At 43.1% G+C, this 20,222-nt stretch overlaps 1 protein-coding gene across 9 annotated transcripts in view; it reads right to left on the reverse strand.

Moving 5' to 3' along the window:
• The window catches only part of PKHD1 (PKHD1 ciliary IPT domain containing fibrocystin/polyductin), a 260,769-nt gene that overhangs the window by 223,447 nt on the left and 17,100 nt on the right, over positions 1 to 20,222 (reverse strand). For all 9 annotated transcript variants that reach the window (XR_007908532.1, XR_007908562.1, XR_007908540.1 and 6 more), the window contains exons 13-28: positions 19,309 to 19,410; positions 18,371 to 18,466; positions 17,118 to 17,253; positions 16,177 to 16,291; positions 15,014 to 15,289; positions 14,336 to 14,425; positions 13,624 to 13,717; positions 12,997 to 13,139; positions 12,072 to 12,202; positions 10,830 to 10,999; positions 10,187 to 10,325; positions 7,797 to 7,951; positions 6,495 to 6,679; positions 5,415 to 5,537; positions 3,757 to 3,862; positions 2,582 to 2,860 (exon numbers count right to left, since the gene is read on the reverse strand). Coding sequence is in view for 5 of the 9 variants with exons in the window: in XM_051812579.1 (XP_051668539.1) it covers positions 2,582 to 2,860; positions 3,757 to 3,862; positions 5,415 to 5,537; positions 6,495 to 6,679; positions 7,797 to 7,951; positions 10,187 to 10,325; positions 10,830 to 10,999; positions 12,072 to 12,202; positions 12,997 to 13,139; positions 13,624 to 13,717; positions 14,336 to 14,425; positions 15,014 to 15,289; positions 16,177 to 16,291; positions 17,118 to 17,253; positions 18,371 to 18,466; positions 19,309 to 19,410 (2,340 nt within the window). In the remaining 4 variants the exon portion in view is untranslated. The remainder of the gene's footprint in view (positions 1 to 2,581; positions 2,861 to 3,756; positions 3,863 to 5,414; positions 5,538 to 6,494; positions 6,680 to 7,796; positions 7,952 to 10,186; positions 10,326 to 10,829; positions 11,000 to 12,071; positions 12,203 to 12,996; positions 13,140 to 13,623; positions 13,718 to 14,335; positions 14,426 to 15,013; positions 15,290 to 16,176; positions 16,292 to 17,117; positions 17,254 to 18,370; positions 18,467 to 19,308; positions 19,411 to 20,222) is intronic.

Consider the following 20,222-nt stretch of genomic DNA (forward strand, 5'->3'; position numbering starts at 1 on the left):
AACTCTGGAGAGTTTTAGAACTGTGGCTGGACAGACTGCTTAGACAGGAATTTTATTAATGCAGTGCTTATTTGTATTTATTAGCATGGCTATGTTGCAAACCAAGTGAGTTTTTATGATTCTTTTCACATGTGATGTAAACAAACATCTACACTAAAATAATTGTGTATTGATGGCAAAGTCCCTTGTACATTTTCCCCAAAGTATCTTTTCCTGTTAATTCTTTAAGCCACCAGAGAATTATAGAAGTTTAATCTTCTAGATTTTCTCTGGCTGGCAGCAAAACCAGGCAAACATCAGCAACTGGATACGTTAACAGTAAGCTCCTGCTATCCACTGGAACATGAGAGTATCTTTAGAAAGGCATTCCATGCTTTTAGTATTAGGTCATGGGGATCTCCCAGCATGGCACTACTGACACCAGGGATATTTTGACACGAGGGAGCTGATGCAGCAAAGTACAAGCTGCTTCTTGCCTTCCCATTCTGTAACATGAAATTTGCAGAGTCAGAAAGAGTAAGAAGTGAAAACTGAAGCCACTTGTCTAATGAGAGACTTGTCAGATAAGGAGCTTCAGATTTAGAGTGCAAAATCCACGTGTGTTGTGTAAAGACTGATGCTCTTGTTTTGATATCTACATTATATCCATATGCAGTGAAATACTGCCTATGTGCACTTTATGATGAGATTGAAGAGAAGTATTTTAAATGGAAGAAATTAAAAACACAGATGGAAGCTGTAATTCTTTCCAATTATAAACATTCCAGGCACATGTAATGTAAGATAACATTATAGTTGCTTTCTTTTTAATGAGTGACAGATCACTGTAATTGGGAGAAGAACTGGATTACCAGCAAAGGAAATGGGAAGCAAGGCCCAAGCACTAAAGTTTGCCATTTCTGGAATTATTTTAGAGTTTTTTGGAGATGCTTGATTTCTGTGGTCTTGGGTTTTCTATGAATCAAAAGTGAGTCTTAACCTTAGTGTACTATGTGACCCTCTCATTAGGGGAAAAAATGTAATAAGAGGGTTACAATAGCTTCCTTCCCATACCACCCCCAAAAAAAAACAAAGAAAAGAAAGAGGTGGACATAACTTGTAGTTTAGGAACACTACTTTATTCCAAGTCCATCCCATGGTTCATCCATGGAGAGGTTTACAGACCATCATTCCCTTTCTCTGCCTGCTCCAAGGTGGCCAAGCATGGTTCAGTTCCCCAAGCCATGTGGCTTCCTGCTGTACCTAGGCCAGCATTCCTGCTCTCAGGGGTGTTTGTTATTATAATCTCAAATCATCACAATTATGAAATGCCAAGATTTCCAGAAAAAAAAAATCTGGGTAACCTTTACTGTCAGAGTAGATGTTGTTTATAGGTACATTCCTTAATTCTTGAAAAGAAGTGATAAACTGAGATTGCCCTTACTGCACAGCCCAGGTGTGGTAAGAGTGTTTTCCACATTTCTCACCGAGCTGAGGAGACCCTTCCCTCTCCCAAAAAAGGGGAAAGGTTGGTTATTTGCAGTATTTGTTATGGCTTAGATACAGTTGTCTGGGCACCTTGCTTGAACTTCCATCTGTCTCACATACAGAGCACATGAGAGAGTTGTATGGTCCCTTGTCCCCAGAGTCCTGTGGAAAATCTTTCCATCTCTTGTCTTCAAGTATGGACTATATCACCCTTTATTTCCTTTTCTGTTTCAAGGACAGGAGAGGTAAGGGGAATGGAAGGAGACTCAGTTTAGCTTGAGCTTCTCTAGGTTTCTCAGTTTTGTATCTAAACACAGATGTGTTTTCCATTTTATTATTTTATTTCCAGTGTATGAATTCACTCCAATGGAACTGGGATGAACTAAAGTACAGCCATTTCGCAGTTATAGAATTAAGGGATCATTTAGGTTGGAAAATACCTCTTAAGATCTAATCCAACCATTAACTCAGTTAACTGTTAACTCAGCACTGCCAAGCTCACCACTTAACCATGTCCCTAAGTTACACATCTACATGTCTTCCAAATCCCTGCAGGGATGGTGACTCCATCACTACCCTGGGCAGGCTGTTACAATGGCTGACAATCCTTTCAGTGCAGAAATTTTTCCTAATACTTGATCTGATTAGGCCAGATTAATTCAAATACTGCAAAGCTACAGATGTGGCAGGATGAATATGAAACACTAACACACACCTGACTTGCTGGAATGAATACAAGTGCACTTGAAATTACAATTCCCAAACAAAACTAGTTGGGAAACTGTTTGCCTCCACAAAGAACAAAGGAAAGTCTGTCACTCTTTAAGTAACTTTCCCCACACAGTGGATACAGCCATAATACATCTTTTTCATCACAGAATAGGCTGACTTGGTTGGAACCCACAAGGTTCATCGAATCTAAATCTTAGCCCTGCACAGGACCATCCCCAAGAGTCACACCATGTGCCTGAGAGTATCATCCAAAAGCTTCTTGTGCTCTGGCAGGCTTGGTGAAGACCTTGGCAGTGAAAATACAGAAGAACCAAACACATCATGGAAAAGAAGTGGCAGAAAGCAGATGGTCCCTTAGAGCTGCTCTGGCGTTCAAACCTACCAATCTCTGAAGTCGTAGGAGGTTCGATGGCGACCAGCTTTGGCTCCACTCTCAGGAAGATCCCTTCTCCTGTGCTGCCATTGAGTGCAAATCCATAAGGCCTCACCAGTAGTGCCAGCTGGTAGATTCCCACTGGCAGCCTCTCCACCTGGCAAACCACTTCGGTTTCATTCAACATCGTGACGTGGCAGCTCGTGCTGTTCACCTCCACCTGCACTGCTGGTTTCTCCTCAGTGAAGCCATCTCCCCTGATAACCACTGTGGCCAGGGGCCCATCATCTGAAGGGACACAATCAACAAGATGAGTCATGAATTTTGGTGTAGCAATGCCCTGGATTTACTTTCAATCAACAGTTAAAAGTTTTTTACCAGCTTCATCAGGACATCCTAAAAACTGCACCACTGGTGTTGTCTCATTGCCCACATAATGCCAATTCCTGCCTCTCCCTGTCCAGCTATTACATTTTTTCCTTAAATTTTTGCTAAAAATTACTTGAGCCAAGAGCTACTTTTCCTTTAGGCATCAAACCTGCCACCGTTTGTCTCCCCTTCATGTCTTTACCATAGAATTGCAGAACAATTAAGGTTGTAAAAGACCTCTCAGGTCATTGAGTCCAACTGTTAATTCAGCACCTCTGAGTTCACCACTAAACCATCTGAACACCTCCAGGCAGGGTGCCTCCACCACTCCCCTCGGCAGGCTGTTCCAGTGCTTGATCAACCTTTCAATGAAGACATTTTTCCTGATATACAATCTAAACCTCTTCTAATGCAACTTGAGATCATCTCCTCTTATCCTATTGCTTATTAATTGGAAGAAGAGACCGACCCACACCTGGCTTCAACCTCCTGTCAGGGAGTTGCAGAGAGCCATAGATCTCCCCTGACCCTTCTTTTCTCCAGACTGAACACCCCTGGATCCCTGACCTGCTCCTCATCAAACTTGTTCTCCAGACCCTTTCCCAGCTCCATTGCCCTACTCTGGACACAGTTGTACACACTTAACATGTCTGGAAATGGAGCTGGTCAGAAGCAACCCGTTAAAAGTGCAGTTTTCATAAAAGCAGAAATTTCCAAAAGAATACACAGGCACATGAAACCATCATCTGGCAGATCTTTTTCACAGAACAATGGGGGTTTTTTTGCCATTTTGTTCAGACACAAAGCCCCGTTACCTGATAAATACTCCACATGCCTGACTGTGGGTGTCAATTCCTGACTGAACTGGAAAGAGCATGAGCCAGAACAGTTTGAAAGGACATCATTCACCACCACCACCACCTGGAGACAGAGAAGAGAGTTACCTTAAACCTGTGAAGGAAACAGAGGTGTTTTCTAGAGCCACAGCTACCTGATAGATGCTGGTAACCACACTGGGTTGCCAAGAGCACTCAACCGAGCACAGTCAGACAGCTGCAGCCTCATTACAAATTTAATTGCAAAGCTTATTAGGGCTCATCCAAGGCAAAGCAGATCACAGCTTTGGACACTGTATCATCAGCCTTTCTCGATGTCTGCAGGATTTTATCTCCCATGTTTCTGGGACCTCACAACTCCTGTTTTTCTAGTCATCCATTGAAGACCCGGTTTGCCTTTCCCCAGTTTTTCCCACTTTGCCTTAGGAACAAGTTTATTATGTTTAAAGTATCCTGTAAGACTAATTAAATTTAATCCAACAATGTGGACATACAGCCCTCAATTTTATTATTTTTTGCCCCTGAAAAGCTGGGCTGTGATCTTGATTACCTAAAAGAGACATCAAGAGATATCTCTCCTGAGACCTTGATATCTCAGAAGAGTCAACTAGCAAAGTATAGGGCATAGGAGAGCCCCTCTTTATCTCTTCCAGGTATTAAGGGTGTGCCAGGAGAGTACACCAATGCCTAAAAAAAGCAAAAGCAGACTGTCTCAAAGAAATGCAAGGAGCACAGAGTGCTCTGCTTGAATAGGGACACAATTAGAGGAACATTTTTATGGTTGTCCTAGCAGCAATACAGAATAAAGTTTCAAAAATTACAAGGATATCTGTTTGCTGCTGCTGGTCTTGTTTCACTTGGGCTATTTGAGGGTATGTCTGCAGCACAGATGGAAAAGATATCATAGGTGGCTGAGTCACTGGATGAAGAGAGATCCTCATGTCTGGGAAACAGGTTCACCAAAAAAGCAGGATGATCTGGCCCCAAATGTTGCACTTTGGACTTCAAGCACATTCAGCATCACCCTGTTGTCACTACAGTGCCTGTCAGCCTTTGCTGGAAGCAGAGTCAGCAATACCCACTGCTCTGCAACATCTGAGAGCAGACCTGGGAACACATTTGTCCATCCAGTAGGCCAGAATGGCTACTCACTCAGCCAGGAAGCCCTCCTTACTCTCTTCTCACACTTGAAGACCTGAGGTCCACAGATGCTGAGGGACTTGCTTAACTCACAGGTGAGTACCACAGCCACCAGCTCATTTGTTTTGCCCATCAGTGTAACAGCAGAAATGCTGCAGATGAATAGTGACATTCCCAGTTTGGTGGGCAGCACCATAGGACCCACCAAGGGTGGGAGTCCAGAGATTGTCTTCCCTTGGTCACTGCCTCAAAATAGACAAATTGTCTTTCACAGTGGTGAAAGATCACCCATGTCACCATTCTCCCCATCTGCAATTGCTCCTGGAGTAAAGTCCGGCTCCACATCCCAGGCAGCAGAATATGAGCAGTTTATGGCACAGAACGTCAGATTTCTGAAAGGATTTAGTGGCAGAACAAGGGACCCAGACACCTGTGAGACCCCTGGATCTACACAACCCAGGTGAATAAGTAGGAAGTGTGACAGCAAATCAACTCACCTGTGTTTTGTTGTTGGGGGTAGCAAGCATGTCCCCAAATATGGGTCCAATAAACACACCCCCATCATAAACCACACGAGTAGAAACAGCTGCCTTCAGACCAGTGAGGGTTTTGGCAGAGACCTGGCAAAGAACAAGGAATTTAAGTTTCTCATCCTTTTCTGTCTTGTAATTTTCAGTTAAAATAGAATTTTTATAAAGTGGCAAATAACTCCTAGAAACTTCTTCTCAAGCTTTGTCCATGAATCAAATCTCCAGGTCTAAATCTTCATTGCTCAAGACTTCCCTTCTCTCTGTTTCCACCTTCACCTTGCAGACAAAGAGACTGCAAATTGAAGAGCCAGATTTGCAAATAAACTTCTAATACTTAATAATATCATTTGGAATTAGACATGGAAAGAGCTTCTTAAAGATGTGCCTGTACTATAGCTCAATATGTAACTCAAAACTTTTTAACCTTCCAGGCCATGTCTTGAGCATGGGAAGTCATTGATTTGTTGAAAATAATTTGACACTTTTAGAAACTCAATATATAAAGAAATACTTTTTTCTTTTGGGGGAGGAAGCAGCTCAGTCTGAGTCCTTATTCGAGAAAGCTCTTCTACTTGAAGCAAAACTAACATGACAAATCTTGGGATGAGAGAATGTAAACTGAACCTTCACCTGAGACTTATGAGAGCCAAATATGAACCCTTATAGAATAGTTCTCAGAAAAAGACCTTGGCCAATAAATGATGCCACAAATCTGTGATGAGCTCCAGTTACTGTACCGAAACATTAATGTTTCAGTGATAGATTTCATTTCAGAATAGCAGACCCTTTATCATGCAGAACTGCAACAAAGCCTGGAAATTACACCCTTTCCTCCTTGTTTTGAAGCACAGACTCTGAAGATGCCATTTCTTTCTCTGCAACTGTTTTTTTAATCATCTAATCTGGAATTTGGTCTTCCAAATAGGAAGATTGCCTAAGTTCCCACAGGTGTCTTCATGAAAACAACCACTGGGTGAGTGAATCATGCAAGACCAAAGAACATTGAACAGAGTTCAAAGTGGGGGTTAGTAAAAGAAACTATTGTACATGGAGAACATTGGGCAAGTCCCCAGTTGTTTTTTTCCAAGTCAGGGTCCAGACTTTTTCATAGCACGAGTTCAAGTCCTTGGTCACGATGAAGTCACTGGTGTTGAAGTAGGGAGCTGTGGAGGTGTCTACACTGTCCTGCAAAAGTTTGCGGAGGTGGTGGGAGGAGATTTGCACTGAAACATCTGCAAGAGACATCAGAAAGCAGTGAATACCATCATCCCTGGGAGAGCACACCTGTCTGCTCCTGGAAAAGAAAGGTGTTTAATTTTTAATGCAAGGCTGTTGCGGTTCAAACCTCTGCAACTGCCAAAAAAGCAGCAGAAACTTATTGAACACTAAATGCCAAAAGATCATAGAATTATAGAATTGAAACATAGGTTTGGGTTGGAAAGGACCTTAAAGGCCATCTAATCCAACTCCCCTGCAATGAACCCTAGACCAGGTTGCTCAAAGCCCCATCCAACCTGGCCTTGAATGTTTCCAGGGACGAGGCATCCACCACCTCTCTGGTAACCTGCGCCAGGGCCTCACCACCCTCATCATAAAAAATTTCTTCTTTATATCTAGTCTGAAGATCTAGAAAACTATAGAAGCCTCTCCAGTTGCGGGCATCAGAAATTTTAGTACTAGACCACCAGGGGCCCCCTTGTTTAAATCAAACACAAGGAAACCTGTGACTAGTTCAGGTCAAGCACAAAACTTGTACGAAAACTTTTGTGTTATCTGCAAGCCAATTACTGATCCTGAAAAAATCCTGGGAAAAAAAAAAAAAAAAGGAATTACCCGGTAACTTGCACAGCTCTTGTCATACGTGACCACCTGAAGTACACATGCTGGAGAAATAGCAGCATAATGAAACCTTAGGGTACAAACTTTGGGATCTGATCCAAAGTTCTTTAACATTAAGGCAGATATTTCATATTGGCTGTATGCATTTTGGAAGAAACTCATCTAGGAATACTGTCCCGTCTATAATCTTAAACCCCTGTCTTGAAGGACATCAAAGATCTGGCAAATTTCATGAGAAGTTTAACCTGCCAATCTGTTCTCTGAGCATGTCCAAGGTTCAGTATTGTCTTTTCATAGAATCACAGAATGGTTTGGGTTGAAAAGGACCTTAAAGATCATCTTGTTCCAACCTCACTGAGGGACACCTACCGCTATCCCAGGTTACTCCAATCCCTGTCCAACCTGGCCTTGAACACTTCCAGAGTTGGGGCAGCCACAACTTCTCTGGTAGCTACTTCTTCACTTGGCTTCCTGCTAAGGAAATCCAAATGTACCTGCATCTTCTCTTACCTGGTATCATTTTGTTGGCCAAGTAGATGTGGAAGGTCCCTCCAAGAGGTGGGGATGACTCCTGCAGTCTCTGGATGGTGAGGCTGACTCTCACATCCTCCGTGGAGACATAGAGGTATCCATACTCCTTAGAGCCCTCCCCAAGCATTGCCCCTCTGTGGGACAGAGAGGGTTCATGTGAAGGTATCAGCAGTTGAGACCCCCACTCCTGTCACCCCCATGTCACCCAATAGCCAAGGGACCCCCTCCTGAAGGGAGGCAATGCACAGGACAGAAAATTGTGGAAAGTGACCTTTTTAAATTATGATAGAAGAAATTTATACGCCATCAAACACAAGCAAGTCCTACCCCAGCAGTGTTTCTAAAGGACCAGCTCAGTGCAGCCAGGATAGCATCTACAAAATCAAAGCTTTCTTTCTTCACCCTGCAATATCCTCGAGTCCATCAAAATCTTAACTCCCCTGAATTACAGTGATATTTCATATCATAGAATTGTAGAATCATTAAGGTTGGAAAATACCCCCAAGACCATCTAGTCTAATTGTTAAACCAGCACTGCCAGGCCCAGGAGTAAACCATGCCCCCGAACACCATATCTGTGTTAGAGTAATTCAAGTCCACCCAAGGTCCAATTTCTAAAACTTAAAATACTTTCTCCTTCGGCACGAAATTTCTCCTTTTTCGGAGGAGAAGGAGGCTCTCTGTGGTACAACGATGCCACCATGTGGCTCAGTGTCTGGATGACAACTGGCTTTTGCAGAGCAAATTTTGAGAATACAATCACTGAGCATTTTGTACGGTTGGTACATCAGATTTTAGCTAATATTCCTACTCCAACAGGAATAGGAGTCGCATTAGAATAAATCACAGCCAACGTTCAGTGAAAAGAAAGACCCGGGTTTGTTTTGAAGATGTCCAAAGGCAGTGCTCAGCCCACCTGTTTTTAAAGCATGAGCTGATTCCCATTCTCAGTATTCCTGGCTTCAGCAGTCTCTACTTCTCTGCTTAGTCTGTTATCTTCCTCAGTGAGATGGAAAATCCCACTAGTGCCAAACACCTTTTTTTTTCCCTGGTGAGAGGTAATGTGACCAATCCATCTCTTAATCCTCTTTTTATAAGCTGAACAGGTTGAGCTTCTTTAATTTTTTTCTCCATTTTCTGCAGCTCCATAATGATGTTCACAGCATTTTTTTACAAGTTTTTCTAAATTTATTTTAAAAGTGTGGTCATCAGTGTTGTATGCAGCGTTCTAATGTCAGTCTTCTTAAATACTCCACACAGGAGTAAAGATTTCCCCTCTTTCTGCTAATTATACCTCTGGCTACACAAATCAAACATCACAAACATCCCCCTGTGTTCTTACCCTTGCCTTTATTGTTGTTGGTTAATGTCAGAATTCTGCATTTGAAACAGGCAAATCCTTCTATGGTGTGTTACCTAAGCTGACTTCTACAAAACAAATGGGCCTGAACGGGAGTTCAACTGTTACACCAAACGACTTTTTGGACTTGGTCTTTGCAGCTCTTATATTGGGAAACCTGAGGCATAAACTGGATTGTGTTTTCCTTTGTGCTGACTCTGCCTATATCTCCGAAATCTAAAAAGTGAATTCACCAAAGCCTTGGATTTCATCAGGAAATGCAAGAACTTGGTTACTCTGGGAGCCAGACCTTACTGTTTTCAGAACTTAGCCACCTCTTAACAAAAATCTAGCTGTCTTTGGAGCACTTAAAATCAATGACACATTGCTTTGAATTTGCTTGGAAGAAAACAGACCACAAGGTGAGAAACCAAATTAATTGACAGCTGGTTGAGGTTCATCTTCTTCTGAGAGGAAGTTTCCTGTGGATCACTGGGCAAGCCGGTTTGAGTGGAGAAGCTGAGCCAAGGTAACAGCTGGCTCCTGCACAGGACAGGCTGCATAATTCCAGCTTCTCCCTTGCCTGGCTCCCTTCCCATCAGGTCCTTGTTGACTCAGTTGGATACAATCCAACTTTACAGGACCTATTTTCTGCCAGTACAGTTCTTTAATGTTTCACTGTCTGATCTAGTTTGCCTATAGCTCTAATTCCTCTTTCATTGCTCAGAAGAATGAAACCATCTCAGTAAACAAGGACACACAAGGTGGGCTTTCATTGCCTGATGTCATTAAAGGTGTTTGGGAGCGTGTCTTTCTGATCCTCATCCACTGTTCCAGAAGGTCTTAGGTCTCCTTCTAGTCCTACACCATATTTTGGTGGCCCATGTACATCTTACACCACAGGTCAGCTGAAACATCTCAAGAACCTCTTTTTCAGAGGCTGAATCCAGATGACAACCAGCTCCAGATATGCTGGGGGAAGTGCCAGAAGTTTCTGAGAGTATCGAGATGATCTACTCACTGTCCCTACCTTGGAGAGAGAAGGGGCAGACTTGGACCACAGCCAGACACCAGCCAGGACACATTGTAAGTTGGAGGAGACCCCACTACAGATACTGATTCAATTATCCTCCCACCTGGCCAAGGGGGTTTGGGATCTCTCTGAGAAACTGGAAGAAGAGCACAAACATTCATTAGAGCAAGGAGAGTAGCTGTGACTATTCCCAGGTTATTGTCGTTTCATAGCTGAGATCACACCTTCTTGGGTTTGTTTTGTTTTGTTGAGTTACATTTCATAGAATTACAGAATCATTTAGGCTGGAAAAGCCCCCTAAGATCACTGTCCAACTGTTTCCCCAGCACTGCCAAGCCCACCACTAAGCCATGTCCCCAAGTGCCACATCTACATGTCTTTCAAATTCCTCCTGCCACTGTCCCAGGCAGCCTGTGCCATTTGTAAAACACATTTTCAAATAAACCAAGAATACTGATATTTGGCAATTCCTTCTTGACTGCTGTCACAAAAGAAAAAAAAGTTTAATATGTAAGAAAACAAAATTATTTTTGTACCTGTTGTGAAATCTCTCTTTGAAAAAGCTTCATCCAGCTTTATCATTATGTGTTTTAATGGAATATTCCGGGGAGGGGGAAAAAAGAGAAACAGATTCCTTTACCAGTCACAGTTCTGTCAGCAATGATGACTTCATCAAGGTAAAATGACCCAGATGTTTCCTTTTGCAAGTCTATCTGATTCACAAACACGGGGGAATTGGAAGGGAGGTCCTGGACAAGCGTGGAGAGATTCACACACCTCTTCCAGAGGTTAGTGCAGGTAAATGTCCACCTGGAAGACACCAAGGTTGTGGCAATAACTGAATGTGAGATCATTGTGAAGCTTCCAGGTAACAGCAGGTACTACTGTTGTTACCACTGTTATTTACTCATACAGAAGTCACTTACTGAGTAGCTTGTGATCACTCTTTACATGTCTCTGATGAGTTCCCCATAGTGAGAAACAAGGTTTTAAACTGCAGAATCAGAGAATGGTTTGGGCTGGAAGGAACCTTAAAGACCATCCCATTACAACTCCCTGCCATAGGCAGGGACACCTTCCACTAGAACTGGTTGCTCCAAGCCCCATCCAACTTGGTCTTGAACATTTCCAGGAATGGAGTATCCACAGCTTCTCTGTTTCAGTGCCTCACCACCCTCACAGGTCTCTGCTTATGGGTCCTTTTTTGCATCACAAGAATGGAATGTGGGAATGACTGCTCTATTTTTGGAAAATACTATGATAGCATCAGTGACTTCGATGGGGGTCAATCCAGAATTGGTACCCTTGAGAATATCAGACCATTGCTTAGGGCTCCCAGTTCTCTCCATCAAGTTCTTCTGACACTCCTGGTTTTTTTTAAGTGTGTCTGCCCCAAACTTTATATCTACTACCAAATGTTTTCTACCCATGGAATCTGAAGCAAACAAAGAAAATCAATGACTACACCAATTTCCAAAACATTGTGTACCAGTGATCTCATGAGGTTCCTGACAGGGAAAAAACCACAATCAATTCATCTCCCTGTTTCACTGCAGAAAATCCACTGTCTGAGGTTAAAGAAACTGGAAAGTTCTTGTCCTCAGAAATTTTTCCGGTGTGTTTACCACAAACAGAGCAAACTCTTCGTCTGTGCATTACTGAGGTGAGATACTGCATGTGACAAGGAACATGGAACTTCACTCAGTAAATCCTCAGAAAGTACAGAGTCACATTCCAGGGGTGCCTCTGCAGGTAAGAGCACATGTCAGCTTACCCCCGCTAACAATTTGATCCTGTACAGATGAGAACTTCCCTCCATTTTCCCACTGCAGCTCCCTACTATGGAAAGTGTCATCTCTGGAAACCACAACTGTCTGGATACCTTTTAGAGTCAGTGTGATTGAAATCCCATAGACAGGTGAAGTTCTTCTTCACTGAACATGATGAGACATTAGTGTAGGACACAGAGATAAGAAGAATGTTACTCATATGGCCTTTGTGAGCAAAACACACCTGCAAAAATGAGGGAATAAAATTTTCACAAATCAACCCACAGGTAATTTATACATAATTTATATATGTGATGTATGTAGAAGATAGTATATTCTGTTTCAAACCCAGTTTAACATTAGGGTGTTCAGCCTGGAGCAGAAAAGACTCCAGGGAGACCTTAGAATCCCTTCCAGTGCCTAAAGAGTCTCCAAGAGAGCTGGAGAGGGCCTTCAGACAAGAGTATGGAGTAACAGGACAAAGGGGAATGGCATCAAACTGAAAGAGAATAGATTTAGATTGGATGTTAGGAAGAATTTCTTCTCTGTGAGGGCTCTGGTACAGATTGCTCAAAGAAGCCATCGGTGTCCCATCCCTGGAAGTGTTCAGGGCCAAGCTATTTGCCTTCCCCCAGGTGGCAAAGAAAGGGCAACAGAGTTGAAACCAAGTCCTTATTCATATTAAAAGTAGAAGATGAGTAGAAAAGTGAGGGATAGTGGGCCCCAGTAACAAGGGTTTTTTCCTTTTGTCAAGAAGTGGTCTCCCCTACTTCTCCCATCTTTCCCCAACATCATCCCATTTTTTCCTTTCCCTCATCAAGAGTTGCATCCCCAGGAGCAGAGAGCAGCCAGATGTGTTAAACAATATGAACATCTCAGGGATCTCAGATCACCCACTCTGTCCACCAGCACAGTCCAAAGACACGAGTCTTTGTAGATTTGGTGGGATTCTAAGCAGGTCACATGATTTTAAGTTGCTGATTGGGCTCTGAGTATTCAGTCCCCAGTGCAACCTACTCATTAAGAGCAGCCACTTACATGTGTATATTCAGTAAGGTCATATCTTGGTAGTGTGGATGGGGAGGTTTTCACCAGCTGGCTTGGTCTGTGAACACTGAACCTCCCACAGAAAGGCTCCATTCCACTGACAATGTGTCCTGTGGTGATGATGTTCTTCATATCTGACAGATAAAAGAAACAAGAGGAGAGGGGATGTTTGAAAGGGATTCAGAAGACACCAGTACAGTCAAGAGATTCATGGAAATACAGAAAGTCGATGTCCAAAAATTGGCAAACAGTCCTACTCTAAGTATTCTCCTGTCAGAATTCCAGAAGAGTTTGGACAACACTCTCAGGCACATGATGTGATTCTTGGGGTTGTCCTGTGCAGGGCCAGGAGTTGGACTTAATGATCCTTGTGGGTTTCTTCCAGCTCAGGGCTTCTGTGACTGTGATTGTTATATTGATCATGTTGTTTTTAATGCTAGTTCCATAAACTCACCCATGAGAATACATACAAATATATAGCTGAGAAATAAAAATATATATACTTATACCCCTTAAAAGTGTAAATTTATTCTCACTCAAAGTTTCAAGTACATTTATTTCATAAAGGAAATCAGCTCTCACAGTAAATACTGCTTGATTGACATAAAAGATCACTACCTCCTTTCTCAAAACCATCGTGGAAAAGGATTTTAGCAGAAGCTGGCTCAGTCTCACATCCTACTGAAAGGAGTTCCTCTATTGCTCTTTGCACCTTAAAAAGAAATTAAGAATGTGAAAAGCAGTCACAGTCCAATGATTTCTGGATCATGTCATCAGAGAACCTCAACACACACGTTATCTCTCCATTTTTCATTAGCAAGGGACCGGTGGCACGGCAGTTCTGAACGAGCAGGCAGTCAAATATTAAAAAAATAAAAATATAAAAGAATAAAAGAATAAAATTCAGCTCAAAAGAGTGTAAACTCCCATGTCTGGTACCTTTCAGGTGTGTTAGGCATCTACAGCCTAATGGCTATCATGAAACTATCACCCAGGGTTGTTATAGCACTGACCAACTGACCACATCAAGAGACAATGGGAGATCCTGTCTGAAGCAAAAGCTATACTCTACACACCTGACTTTGGAGAAGAAGTCCAAGAGTCTGGTTCAAGGGAATTCCAAGGTATCTGGATGATGTGATATGCTTAGAATACACCTGGGACTCAAACTCCCCAAAACATTTCACCGTGAGACATTCTCAGTAACAAAAATCACCCCTACACCACGTAAAATTTATCTCAGCTTCGGGGCCAAACACCAGTCAAGTACCAGATGTCCATTGGTTCCTCCCCAGCAGAGGATCAAACATGTGTGTTTAACAGCACCTACCTGGTGAGCTGTAGCATTTGTGGGGATCATTTTGTGCAATGTGTTGTTCCAGGAGATACTGAAACACCCTGTACCAGACACCATCAACATCTGGCAAGCAAAGAAGCAAACAAATAAATGAAAAGAGACACAAACTTCATGAGACACGTTTCAAACCTGGCTTCTTCTACCGAGGAGGATTACATGGCACATGTTTTGCATTTTTAAGCATAAAGTAAAACAAGAATTCCTTCCAAGAGACACTTCAGCTACTCTGAAACTGTTCTTGTCCTCCATGGTCTCTACTGACACAAACCTAAATTCTAAATCTAAATTCTTAAATTATCAGGATCACAAGGGGTACATGACCTGTGCAGACACAATGACAGCCACAAACAGTCCCTAAAGCTCCTGAGCTGCAGCTGTGGGGTTTAACCACCAGGAAACTCTTCCCTCATTGCTGAGGGTTTACATATGCCCACCAATGTGTAAAGAAACGTACACCAAGGTGTGTAAAAACCCTGAACAATTGCAGTTCATGATGCTCCTCTCATCAGTTGTCTCAGAAGGTTAAAAAAAAGGTGGGAACACACTTTCACATCGAGCATCAGCACAGACTTTACAATTAGGATTTGTTGCTATCCAGGTCATTTGGCCCAGGGCTAGTCCAGCTCCCAGGGTCAGGAAAGCAGCACTGACCTGGACTTCTGGAAGATGCAAAGCATGAGCCCGGATTTCATGTCTCTCAGTGTAGTAGCTGTCCACCACGCGGGGATTCAGCCACGTATTATGTATCTGGACTCCAACTCTCATCCCGTTGCTGGGTGTCTTGCCATGATGTAGTGCTTCCAGGTAGTACCTCGAACCAGCAGTCAGCTCGAATTTCTGGGATTTTGGCTGCCAAAGTTCACTCCAATTCTTCACCCAGTTCTCAGACCACTCTGAATTGCCAGCAGGGAGAGAAGCAATTCTCACCTGTGTGCAGAACAACCAAATCAGAGTCACAGAATGGTTTGGGTTGGAAGGGACCTAAAAGATCATCTCCTTCCAACCCCCTGCCGTGGGCAGGGCCACCTTCCAGTAGACCAGGTTGCTCTAATGTCACTGACTGATTTAATGGCTCCAAACTGAAAGAGAGTAGATTTATATTGGATATTAGGAAGACATTCTTGCCTGTGAGGGTGGTGAGGCCCAGGCACAGATTGCCCAGAGAAGTCGTGGCTGCCCCATCCCTGGAATTTTTCAAGACCAGGTTGGATGAGGCTCTAGTCTACTGGAAGTTGTCTCTGCCCATGACAGGGAGTTAGAACAAGATGTTCTTTAACGTCCCTTCCAACCCAAATCATTCCAGGTTTCTATGTAATATGCTACTATTAGTAAGACCAATAATACTATTATATTTTTAATAGATAAAAAGTATTTTATATTTCTTCTAGACCTGTTCAGTTGCTTGGCTCAAGAATAGCCCAGATAAATAGATCACCCTCATTGGAGCATCCTCTCAACTTCCCAAAGGCAAGGATCAATATTTTCAGAAGGCAATATTTCAATAGTCAAAAAAGGAGGTAAATTGAGGAAATCAGAGAGCAAACCTCCAGGTCCCCTTGCAGATTGTCAGTGATTGCAATTTGCTGAACTAAAAAAAAAAGTCTTCTGGAAAAGACAATCAACGACTCTGGTTGCAAGCATGAGTTTTTTTATGAGCTGAACAACTGACAGACCCAATCTAAAATATCAAATATAATCACACAGATTTCACTCTGCAATAGATTCATAAGGGTAGACAAGTCAGTTCCATTTTTATGACCTTAATTAAAACCATTTTTATCCTGATCTCATTTTTTCTCTGCTCAGAGTAATACCTTATGTTCTGGATCTTGGGACAAACTCAAGTAGAGACATGCTTGACTGTCTGCCTGAATCCAGAAGGTGTAATTGTTGGTCTGAGGAGCCACAAAAAATCCACGAAGCCTGGAACTAAGCAAAAGGAGAACATCCATAACACAGCAAAAAAACACCCCATCCTCACACCCCACCTTCATGTGTACACCGAGTAATGAGGAAACACCATGAGACCAACAAAACAAACCCATATATTTTAAAACTAAAGGAATCTCAAAAAGACTCAATTTCACACTAAATGTAATTTATTCTTTACGAAATTTTCCAAAAAGGATAGAAAAAACAGCTCCAGGAAATTAAGTATGTTTTTATTGGTGGTCACTATTTTGTGCATTTCTTCTCAAGCAAAGTCTTAACCTTGAACACACAGGAAAAAGCCAAGAACACACTCAGAATCAACCAAGAAAAACAGAGAAATGGTAAGAAAAGATGAGAATTCATGCGCACTGCACATTTTTTCAAGGGTTTATCTGAAGAGGCAATGACACAGTTTAGATATTTCCACAGCTTGGGGCAAATCACTTGATTTCCATTAACTCCATTGTGCTGCAGCTGCCAAAATCAGCTGAGAATCTGCCCCTCCACATCTGGCTGGAAGTCCAACCCAAAATAGCCTCAAGCTGGAGCTCCTTCTACCTCCACAGCAATTTCTTTTGTGGAATTTCAGCATATCTAGGCCAGGTAGAGCAGAAATACTGAGGGAAAGCAAAAGGAGGAAAAAATAAAACACTTCACTGCATATTTTAAGCTTCAAAAGGACCTCAGAGCAAAGGGTTTGCTTTGATTTACAGGAGCTGTGCAGTGAGGCTCTGCTGTAAAGGGCTGTCAGGTGTTTTTGCTGCACCTAACACTGCTAAAGGTGATTGCCATGGCTTCATGTCTTTTTAAGATCACTGAGTACCTGAAGGACTTCTTTGCCCCAGACAGGAACCTTACTGGGGAGCTGGCATTAGGTACAAACTGCCATCTGTATCCAGGACCTGCTTCTGTCAGATCAGAGGCATCATCCCAGACTTCAAAGAGAAGCCCTCTGTTTCCTAGAAAGTTAAAACAAAAGTACTCTCAGCAGCAGCCAACAGAAATCCCAGAGCACATGCTGGAATCAGTGGTGTAGGAGGTAGGCCACAGAGAAAATTTTAATAATAAATTGGCTCTGTTTGTGGGGTATTTTGCAGTCTAAGGCAGAACACAGATCTCGCTTTAGGGAATTTGTTCTACCTTGAAATTCTCCACAAGAAATAACAAAAATCTGCAGAGAGCAGAGCATCCAACCAGCTCTCATGTCTGCTCCTGCAGGAAAAGGTATTGAGATGACCCACAGCTAAAATTAGGTAAATCTCTCTTTATGCACAATAATTTTCTACTGCAGTGCTCCACTCAAGCAGCATCCCCAGAAACCTCTGCAGCAGCTCCAGTTCAGCTATCCTTCCTCTAAATATTATCCATACTTTTTTCCCTTCATTTTCCACAGCCCTGCTCACCAGTCTGACCTTCCTCCCATCATCACCTGTCTGCACGTGGGGGGTTGAGCTCTTCACCCTGCTTTTCCTGGCTACAGAATCATAGAATGGGTTGGGTTGGAAGGGACCAGTAAAGGTTATTTAGCCCAACCCCTCTGCAATGAGCGGGAACATCTCCAACTAGATGGGGTTGCTCAGTGCTCCATCCAAACTGGCCTTGAATGTTTTCCAGGAATGAGGCCACCACTACTCTGGGCAACCTGTGCTGGAGCCTCACCACCCTCACTGTAAAAGATATCTTTCTTAGAAGTAATTTAAATTGACCCCCTTTTAGTTTAAAACCATCACTCCCCATCCTATCACTACAGTCCCTACTAAAAGTTTATCCCCATCTTTCTTATAATCCCCCTTTAGGTACTAGAAGGGGCTCTCAGGTCTCCCCAGAGTCTTCTCTTCTCCAGGTTGAACACCCCCAGCTCTCTCATCAGTCTTTCCTCATAGAAGAGGTGCTCCAGCCCTTTGCTCATTTTGTAGCCTCTTTCCCTATCAAACCATGAAGAAACTGGTCTAATGTTGAAGCGGACAGTGTTCTGGAAAGTTCTGTTTCTTGACTGCATTCATCACCAAATGATTTTTGCCCTGCATTTCCACGTGTGTTTCCTTGTTTGGACCTTCAGTTTTTTGAACACCATACCTGGCTGGGGGGCACCAATTCTCCTGTTCTTGCCTACAGGCTCAATGGTGCATCTGATTTGTTGGGGAGAGACATGCTTGACTTTACAGGGGACACCTGTGAGAAAGAAAAGGAGACAAAGGTACTGTATGAGACTTGGAAACACAGCTGAGCTGCAGCATGACCCCATCTTAGAATCATAGAACTGTTTGGGTGGGAAAGGACCTTTAAAGATTGTATAGTCCAACTCCTGCCATGGGCAGGGACATCTTCAATGAGATGAGGTTCCTCAAAGTCCCATCCAACCTGGCCTCAAACACTTCCAGGGATGGGGCAGCCACAGCTTCTCTTGGCAACCTGTGCCAGGGTCTCACCACCCTCATTGTATAAAAATTTCTTCCTAATATCACATCTAACCCTGTCCCCTGGCAGTGGGAAGCCATTCCCCCCTGTCCTGTCACTCCAGGCCTTTGTCCCAAGTCCCACTCCAGCTCTCTTGGAGCCCCTTTCGGCACTGGAAAGGGCTCCCAAGTCTACTTGGATCCTTCTCTTCTCCAGGTGAACCCCCCCAGCTCTCCCAGCCTGTCTCCAGAGCAGAGGGGCTCCAGCCCTCAGAGTATCTTTGTGGCCTCCTCTGAACCTGCTCCAAGAGGTCCATGTCTTTCCTATGTTAAGGACTCCTGAACTGGATGTGCTATTTTGGGTGGGGTCTCACAAGGCTAAGGAAGGGACAGAATACCCTGCCTCAACTTTGTTTCTGAATGGGATTAACAATTCTCTAGAAGCCTGGGCTGGTACTACCAGCAAGCAAAACAGTTCATGCCCACAGTCAGAATAACTGGAGCTTCCTGAAGGTGATTCCTACAACTTCCACACTGTTATCACTAAACATTCCTTGGGTTTTGTGCTCAGGGCCATGATCACTGTATTGAAAAACAAGTATTTCACATTTCTCTCACCTGCAGCAGTGACCTGCAGCGGTTCCTCAAAGAAATCCCCCGTGACAGTGAGATCAGTGCCCCCTCCAAGGCTCCCTCCAGCTGGGAACACGGAGGCTATCTCTGCAGGGGAAGGAAAAGGGGAATCTGAAAACAAGCATTGGAAAATTAACCCCAGCCCTATTTCTGTGAAAGCCTGCAGTGCACTTGCACTGTTTCCAGCCAGAGCAGCTCCTGTGAATGAAACCAACATCTCACTGATCCTTCCCGGGCATTTGACAGCCACTGGGATTACACCAGGAATGAACAACACGGGGAACTTGGCTGCATGACAGGAGAAACACTGCAGTGCTTGGGCTGTTACTTAGCAGTGGTTGCATCTGTCATGCTCAGATTGCAAACTGGTCTATCCTGTGCTATTGAGGAGCTCTGAAGAAAAAAAAAAAAAGGTGGAATTAAAACAGTTTTAATCCTTTCGACCTCTTCTTAGTCACTTCTCAATTTAGCCCATAGGTTTAAATGTTACCACACTTTCCAATCATCTGACATCTGAGTGTCCACTTCATGACTGTGAGATTCTTTCAGGATTTTATCTGTTACAGTCATGTCCCTCCACACTGGAAAACTGTTTTTCTCTTTGATGACATTTTATCACTTTGGACTCGGATGTCTTAGTTTAACCACCCAGCTGTACTTGTCTAGAGCTGAAAAAAAATAAAGACTAACAAAAACTGGTGAGGGATGCTGATCTATATCTGCTTTTTCACTGTTAAATCTGTTGCTTAATCTTTGATTTTACAATACTGACTACTGGCTAGCACAGTACAGTCTACTGGATAGATCTGGCAGATCTTTCTGCTTGTGCTCTGCCCATCGACAAATTCATACAGTTATCTCATTTTAATGTGCCTCAACTTGTAAATAAGGACATTCAA

This window comes from Manacus candei, unplaced genomic scaffold (assembly GCF_025592945.1).
Source record: "Manacus candei isolate 608988 ecotype Guabito, Panama unplaced genomic scaffold, ASM2559294v1 h1tg000007l, whole genome shotgun sequence".
Lineage (NCBI taxonomy): Eukaryota > Metazoa > Chordata > Aves > Passeriformes > Pipridae > Manacus > Manacus candei.